General features: G+C 37.7%; 1 protein-coding gene across 6 annotated transcripts in view; it reads left to right on the top strand.

Moving 5' to 3' along the window:
- The window catches only part of LOC107699356 (centrosome-associated protein 350), a 38,333-nt gene that overhangs the window by 9,505 nt on the left and 19,817 nt on the right, over window positions 1-9,011 (top strand). For all 6 annotated transcript variants that reach the window (XM_016500603.1, XM_016500618.1, XM_016500630.1 and 3 more), the window contains exons 9-13: window positions 1,990-2,112; window positions 4,921-5,037; window positions 5,802-6,424; window positions 7,210-7,334; window positions 7,908-8,800. In XM_016500603.1, coding sequence (XP_016356089.1) covers window positions 1,990-2,112; window positions 4,921-5,037; window positions 5,802-6,424; window positions 7,210-7,334; window positions 7,908-8,800 — 1,881 coding nt within the window. The remainder of the gene's footprint in view (window positions 1-1,989; window positions 2,113-4,920; window positions 5,038-5,801; window positions 6,425-7,209; window positions 7,335-7,907; window positions 8,801-9,011) is intronic.

The following is a 9,011-nucleotide window of genomic DNA, read 5'->3' as shown; positions in this document are numbered from 1 at the left end:
ATTCTGTTACACCAAATACACAAAATAATGATCTTTAAAATAGCATCATATGACCCCTTTAATGCCAAAAATGCCCATGCTCGGGCAGCCATGTTGCCGCTTTAGCCGGTTTACACTGAGAAAATTCATACCCCTTCGTTTGAAGTGTGGTCCCGAAAAATCTTCGTTAGAAGGGCTATCTGGCCCTTCCCCTTACCCCTACCCCTCCAACCAAAAGAGAATCGAGACGGGGAAAGGGAAAGGGCTAAGGGGTAGAATTGGGATTGGGCCTTAGTCTGTGCTATAAGAAGCAACACATTCACACTACATGAAGTGGTGTAATTAAGGTACTCACAAAAATGTTTTGTCATCTTAAAATCACTGGAGCTATAAATATGCTTTGCATTTGAGTCATCCTCTTAATTGCAGCGTAGTTGGGTATTTATTTATTTATATGGAATGGAATTAAAATGTTTATCCATACATGTGACAGAGCTGTATTTTACTGCCCATTGTAAGCCCTCTGAGTCTGGAAGCATGAGTAGCGAATGGGAATTAGGACAGCGACACTGTTTTAACTGCCTCTCAAAGCAGATGAAACAACTTACAGAATTCATGTGTTTCTGCTGGAATGAAGTATGGTCAAAAAGCATGCTTAATCCAAACCGCTCTTGGACGATGACTTACATGCTCCTAATTGGCTCAGAGTTTCCAGGCATACTGCCACAGCTGTAGTTACAAGTTTTCATGTCAGACTGTGTTTTCTTCAAGGTTATTTGTAAGGATTGCATCAGTTTGCTCAACCATTCCTTAAAATAGCATTATGGAACAAGCTCATTTATAATATGCATAACAATGCAGCTTAATTCCCTGTTGACCTGCAATAGATTTGAGTTGCTGTCATTAAAGAGGCCATATGGTACACATTTGTAGCAGTCCATTTTAGTTATTTTATAATTATATAAGGATTCTAGCATCACAGAAAGATCTAATTTTGTTTTAGATGTCCTTTTTCCATACTCTGTCTGTTCCATGTTTTGAATTGACTTAAACAGATTAAAATGGGTAGTTTGAAATAGGCTTGCTGCGATAGACGGTGATACTGGTGTTAAGCCGCAACACCGGTTGCGTCACTTGCCCACCACGTCAAAAAATTCAAACGAACTAAAAACGAACAATTGCTTTACTCCGAATTGCCGCTATTTGAAAGTTAAAGTCAAATGGGCACACCGCTTTTACAAGCTATTTAAAAGCTAAGGGAAGTGAGGAAAAGAGGGAATGCCCCGCCCCCGCGGTGATACCGGTATTACCGGTGTTGTCACACGTTGATTAACCGGTGGGAAAATTTCCTCATCGTCACAACCCTAGTTTGAAAGTATTTACGAGAATAAATCAATCACCCGTCTTAATGCACTCATACCAACTAGATGTCAAATTAGTCTAATGGTGGTCTTTAGGACACTTAAGGGCAGTTAAAAGTGTATTATAATATTATACTATTTCATTTTTATAATGTGAATATTCATTGAATCATTGAAGTTTTAGCTGTTTTACTACTATAAGGGCCAGTTTGAGTACTGAATAGTTATTGATGTGTAAATGTGGGCAGTTGTGTGGTAGTATGTGCATGGTCAAGAGTATAGTTTAATGAACAGTAGTGTTGTTTTAGTATTATTTATATAATATCGTTTTTATTTATATTTCGAATTAGCGTTTATTTTTATACTTAAAGTTGTTTAATTTTAGTAATTTTATTTTATTTAAATATTACTATTTGTTTAATTTACTGTTATTTCAGTTTTTGTTTAGTTTTCATTTATTTCCTATTAGTAATTTTAGTGCTTCAACAGTTAGTTGCCAATGTAACATTTCTAATTTTTAATTTATTGTTTATATTTTATTTTATTTCAGTTTTATTTCAATTAAAATGTTTTTAATAGTTTCAGTTAATGATAATAACCCTGATAAACTGTGTCAACCAATTTAATCTTCTCTCTCTGTCCTTCACAGCAGAGAGCACAAAACCAAAGCAGAGGCCTGCTGAGCGAGACAGGGTGAAAGAGAAGAAACAATCCAAGCCTGTTAGGAAAGTACACAGATCTTCCTCTGCACCGGACTCAAATACTAAACCAGGTCTGAGTCTTTTTCACACTCTGTGTGTCTCTTAAGCAACATCTGAATGCACATATAACAGTGCTTAATTGTAGTTTTTCATATAAAGATCACAATCTGAACTGAAAATGTGCAAATGCTCTACTGAACACTAACACAGGCTGGCAGCCTAGTGTGAGCCTCTCTTGACCTGCCAGCATTACTGTGCCCTGTTCTCTGCGGGGCATTCTTAGAAACGTGTGAGTTAATGTCCTTCCGCAAGCACAAGCTAAGTCTCTTATCCCAACAGAAATTTCTAGAATGTGTAGCATGCAGATTAACAGGATAGCTAGCTGCGGCAACGGTGACGCAGGAATGCTTGATGCATCCCAGCTCAAACCGCTGTGGCCTTGCTGACAGCTAGAGAGGTGTCAGTCTAGTCACGACAGGATAGAAAAGTGAAATCGGACTCCTCCTCCCACCCCTCCACTAGTTTACCCTGTGCACCCCTAACTTCAGAAATAGCTTTCTGAAGTCTGTTAGTACTTCTCACGGTGTATCTCTTAGTACTTATCACGGTGTCTCTCAATCAAGAAGGTGAAAAACATACTTTTTCTTTACAGATTTTTATTTACCATTTTCACTGGGCCTGCCACTAAAAATAAATAAATGAAGTACATTTTATTTTTTGCAACATTTTATGTCTTTCAGAAAAATATACTATATAAATTTAAAATAATTACTACAAATTATTTATTTTAATTAAAGAGCAGGTCATATGGTATTTTAAAGTGTCCTAATATTGTGTTGGAGTCCTCTACAACAGGTTTAAATGCATCTAAGGCCAGAAAACATTGTAATTTTCTCAAAATATACATTTAATATTAGAGTCATTTGCCAATGATTTCGAAACGATTCGTTCCAAGCAAGTTCGGAGCAAACCCCTCCCTTCCATAAGCCTACTCTGCTCTGATTGGTCAGCTGGCCAAGCCTGTTGTGATTGGCACAGAGAGGAGTCCTTGAGCAAGTTAGCGAGCGCTACAATTGACAAAGCACCTTTACATAAAACAATAATATAGTGCTCCAATCCGTTCTTAAAATAATGGCATAAAATACAAAAACACTTATGCAAGCGAATCGTGCCCACAGCTAAAGTTAGCTGCTAAACTGTAAACACTTAAAACAATAATGGTGGATACGTTAGCTGAGTGCTAACGTGACGAGCGGATGAAACGATACAGTTTGTAAACCAAAATATGTCTACTGTAACGTTTGAAGAACGACAGACAAAAGACGCTCTGTGTCTTAACTTTTAATCAGAACACAGAACAGCTGTATCACAGGTGCACCAACCTAACTAACTCGTTCGTCTCTCCCGCATTAACCCTATAACTGCCGGTGCAGCAAAATAAACAGTAGTTTCACTATGATTATAAAGTCTGTGCGCTACACTACATTCTTTATTAGTAAACGAAGTAATTATTAGAACAACGTCAGTCTACATTAATCGACACATTCCTAGGAAATAGTGGGTTCACAGCGATTTATCAGAACTACTTCAGTAAGACAGTAATATCGTGCTTTACCTGGAAACCTAAAGCTGCACTAGGTATACATCACATATTAGCAAAAAAAACTTGATATTTTGAGCACTCAATTGAAAATGTACCCATAACGTATCAATCGTACTTACAGGTTGTGGTTCGGAGAGCTTGTTAGTTCAAATAAAGAAGATTAGAAACCGACGAAGATAAAAGCCAAGATTAGAGAAGCAGTCCTTGGTAAAATGACATGCACAAAACAAAAGGTTTGAATTGTACTTCTGTGGCATCCTTTGAAATAGCGTCTTCTTGACATGATGTAAACACACTAACTAGTGGAAGTGTTTGTGGGCACTCGGCAGGTCAGACTCTGTTCATATTCCGGGCAGGGTTATTATGCAAATGTATTACCCAGTGACATATACCGGTAACAGGCAAAAGATTCGAAAATATGACGACTCGTTAAGGCGATACAGAATCGACTGTCTCTTTTGAGAGACAATATATTTATCTATCATGCACTTTTTTGATTAACAACTTTGCAGAGTGTTTTCAATTAAGGATAGCTACGTTATAAACTGCAAAAGATACATTTTTCAAAAACCCATATGACCTGCTCTTTAATATTTATAAAATATTAATTTTTAATTAATAATAGCAATTAATAATGCAACTCTAATGAAAAACTATGAAAACTATAAATTCCTTTTTAGGGAATTTAAAATATGCTGTCATATTAATTCAATTGTTATATCTGACTTTTAAACGGTAGTTAGTACAATTCTGCGGTGGCAGTATTCACAGTGTTTTAAACTTATAGAATGTGTTGTTTTGCAAAATGAAATGATATAGAATGGTATTTGAATTATCCACTTTGGATCGTGAAGTAAGGACATTGATATTGGTTAATATTTTTCCCCTTCCATGTGGCGTTGATTACGTCAACATAAAAGTAAATCCGTTTTAGAGGGTGAGAAATGTATTGCAATTTGATCTTCATAACATTTTTATTTTTTATAATAGCATGCACAGTAAGACCAGAATCATTTATTAAATAGTCAATTTTGAATTCCTGCCATCATTAAATGTGAGCGGGGGGGGTTCTCTGGAGAAATATAATTTTTACCAGGAGGTTTGGTTTAATTAAACATCTGTGTGAATGTGATTCTGTGCAGCTATTCTGTCTCTTTATTATTAGATACTTTTGTCATACTTTCCTCTCTGCCTTAATCACACTTTTTAAAAAAAAGTACAAATTAATTGTGGACCAACTGTAGTCTCAAGGAATCTGGATAACCTGTCTCCATAGCGATCAGCACATCATCGTGGCGAGATGGGCAGAAGTTGGTGAAGATGATGCTGGGGCCGCTGCCACGGTTACACAGAGAGCCTCGGGCGCAGTCCTCAGAGACACAGATGAGAACAGGTGAGAGGATAAGATACTGTATCTGCCAGGCTCCACCACCATCACCATGCCGACAGTTTAGAGCTCAGCCAAACCACAAAGAAAAATTAAAATATCTATGTTCGTTTAGTCTTAAATGTCACAAGCTATTTGGTTTTTGGCTTCTCATATTTTGAATGCCCAACCAAATGATGTCCTTTGAGGAGTTTTAAATTAGTTTAATGCCAACTGTTATTAAATACTGCATTTATTGCAAAGTGCAGTGTTCCAGAAGCTAGTAGCCCAAGTGTCAGGTTTATTAATAAATAAAGATTCAGACAGCCTCCCTGCATTGGTAAACTTTGCTGCCCAGTGACCGTAATGAATAGAGTTCGACTGGGTGTTTCTGACTCACTGCACAAGCCGACCTGATTCCTTCCACAGTCCTGCTGCCCTCCACACACACAGGGCTGGAGCCAGACTTTATACAGCCACTCCGATACTGATTTATTGGGCTGCAGAGACGGAAATGCTCAAAGCTGTATTGATTTAAACATTATATGCAAGCAAACGCTGAAGAGGATGTTTTTCCAGTTCAGACATATAAATACAAAGCCTGCGGTGTATATGTATGTATATGTGTTTGTATGTATTTATTTATTTATATACTTTAAGTATATATATTGTGGGAATTCATAAATACCATATTTATTAAAACATTTTTGGATTATTCAAATATTTGCAAAACAAAGTGTCAAATCATATAAATTTTATTCTCCTGTTTGACTCTCTGTCTTTTCCTGCAGGATCTGGTCCCCATTCCAGCTCTGATCCTCGTCTTGAGCGTAGCCGGCGTTCAAGGACCACCAGTGCAGAAAGACCTCACAATCACGCTCTTCCAGAAGAGCCAGCTGGACCTTCCAGATCAACAGGTAGTGACAGAAGAAAATCTCCCAGCACAGACCTTCTCTCAGCTGATATCCGTGGCATCCTAGATGATCTGCAGTTGGAGGAGGACAGCAGCAGGAGGCCAGAAGCACCCCGCTCGAAAGTCCATGCTTCAACCAGAGTTTCTCGTAGTGCCAGCCCTGCCAAGACTACCAAGAGAGCAGATCCTCCTGAGCATCCTGTGGCAAAGAAACGGCACTATGATGCAGAAGCAGTGCGCCTGTATATTGCTCAAAAACAAGAAGAAAGGAAAAAACAGCAAGCAGAGGAGAGGAGGGCTCAGAGGGAGGAGGAAGAGAATAAAAATAAACGCCTACAGGAACTTTACAGGAGACAACGAGCAGGGGCCACCAAGGGCCCAGTCGCACCTGAAGGTCCAATAAAGAAGCGGCTCCAGGAAACATACACCAAACTTCTGCTGGAACAGACTCAGCTCAGAGAAGAGATCAATGGTGGTGCCATAACTAACATAGTCCAGCAGGTAAATCTTTATTGTACAGAATTTTTGCAGTTAAACATCTTGTTGAACTTATTATTTAAGATATTACAACTATTATATTTTATTGTATTGTTATATAGACCATGCATTTTTGAATGGATGCATTGTCTATATTTTGAATGGATTTTGAGTAAATAATATTAATCAATTAAAATAATTATATTAAATTGATGCATTTTTAAGGTACACTACCTTTCAAAAGATTGTCATCAGTAAGTTTTTTTTAATGAATGAATGAATCAACACTTATTCAGCAAGGATGCATTAAATTGATCCAAAGTGACAGTAAAGACATTTATAATGTTACAAAAGATTTCTATTTCAAATAAATGCTGTTCTTTTGACCTTTCCTAAATCCTGAATCCTAAAAATGCTTCACAGTTTCCACAAAAATATTAAGCAACTGTTTTCAACTTCAGTAATAATAAATGTATCATATTAGAATGACTTCTGAAGGATCATGTCACACTGAAAACTGTAAAACTGAAAATTCAGTTTGCCATCAAAATAATAAATTCCATTTTAAATTGTATTAAAATAGTAAACGGTTAACTTAAATTGTGATTAAATTTCGCAATATTACTATTTTAACTGTATTTTGTAACAAATAAATGCAGCCTTGGTGAGCATAAAAATTAAAATCTTTTATAACTGCATTATATAATAAATATCAATATATTATATATTAACTACTAGACACCCTGGTGTCTAGACAAAATCCATAATGATCGACCACTATTTTAAGTGTTTTTGTTGTTACACTGCAGCCGAGACCAGTATACCAGCCATCTGGAGAGTCTGATAAAGAAAACAAAAGACATGATCGACCACAAAGTGCTACCTCCAGCAGTGATCTGTCTCTTACAGAGCAATTTCAGCCTCCTTTCTCCAGGTAAAACATAGACATAGTCCCATTTCATTACACCATCTGTGTCATAAGTGTAATGTTTGGTTTTCCAACTAGAAAAAACATTAAAAAGGAAGCTGTTAGCAGGGTAGGTGTTGTTTCCACCAAAGAGCTTCCTTTTAATGTTTATCTGTTCTAAGCACTGAAAAGATTAACAAAATATCCCCTTTCCCTAAATGGGAAGTCATTTGTATTCCCTTACACAGATGACATGCTCTTATTTCAAGTAGTTTTGTAAGAACAGATTAATCCGTCAGCTCAGTGCTTAGCAAGAAGTGTTTGTTGCTAGCCTGTATAGGTTTTCATGGCCACCTTTAAGTGCATGTAGTTCTTCTGCATATTGAGGTTGTTAACACTGGGATCTTCCTAAAAATATATTAAAACTGACTTCTGATTGCATGATTTTTGCTGTATGTGACTCGACTTAAAATATTTACTATATATTATCATTTGTTAAGTAATGTTTTTTTGTGTGTATGTTAGTGGCAGTCATTTTTGTTTTTAGGTCATATGGTCATTATACTTAAATAATCTGTTGTCTTGTATTTTTTTCTATAGGAATGGGTTGGGATTTGCAGGGTCACCCTGGCTCCAATCTGACCAGCGTAGTCCTGCTCTGAGGGTCAGCAGCTCCCTAGTGCCCCCTTCTGGCCATATCTTCTCTCAGCTGTTAGAACTTGATCCAGAACCTTCACTACCTAACAGAGAGTTCCGAACTGCACATGCGGCATTCCCCTCAACCACAGACCACAAAATGAGCCGTATTGAGGCTCTTAAAGCCACAGCTGCCTCTCTCTCCAGCCGTATTGAGAGCGAGGCACGTAAGATAGCCGGTGCCGGAATAAACTATGGTTGTGCCAGGGATACAGGCATGGGTCTTTTAATCCCTAACGATGACCGCTGGGCTAAACCTGTCAGTCCGCCAGTCAGAGAGAATCCAACAGATTCTGATGACCTGGTTGAGAGGATTGAAAAACTGCTTGCTGAGGGTCAGAGCACCTATGATCAGGCCCTTCCAGGTGTGGGCAACCTTCACAGCTTTAGGGAGAGGATGGAGACTGGGAACAAACAAACACTCATGCCTTCTGGCCTCACTTCTAGAAACACATGCAAGACCCCTTCTCCTCCAAAGCCCGTTGTTCAGGAAGTTGAGCTGGACTCCAGCGGAGGTTCTATCAGCGAGGGTCCTTTGCTGAGTGAGGGAAGTATATCTGACGAAGACCTGCAAGAGCTGCCCAAATCCAGACTGGAAACCACAGGATATAGTGCACATCTGAATGGAGACAGTTTGAACCCAATTTCACGCTTTCAGAAAGAGGCAGAGAAGCACCTGCCCTTTAATGTGTCAAGTCTGGTACAAGGAGGAAGCAATGGACCGTGGGAAGAACTGGCCAAGGGAAGCCCACACAGTGTTATCAATATATTTACAAAGAACATGAGTTACAGTAAAGGTGAGAACTTTAAAAGCATATTTGACCTGTTATTAAACTTTGTGTACTAGAGCAGGGCCAAATAAGAATTTTCTGTACATATTTTGTATCAAAACCATAATATTTCAATGTTTTAATATATTAGACAATTTCTAACAAAATGTAATAATTTATAAAAATATGAATAATAATATTGTTTTCTAAAGGATAGTTTAGAAAACAGTTTTTGTTT

This window comes from Sinocyclocheilus anshuiensis, unplaced genomic scaffold (assembly GCF_001515605.1).
Source record: "Sinocyclocheilus anshuiensis isolate Anshui unplaced genomic scaffold, SAMN03320099.WGS_v1.1 scaffold477, whole genome shotgun sequence".
Taxonomy (NCBI): domain Eukaryota; kingdom Metazoa; phylum Chordata; class Actinopteri; order Cypriniformes; family Cyprinidae; genus Sinocyclocheilus; species Sinocyclocheilus anshuiensis.
Note: the sequence above shows the minus strand (reverse complement) of the source record. Positions and strands in the feature narration are given on the sequence as shown.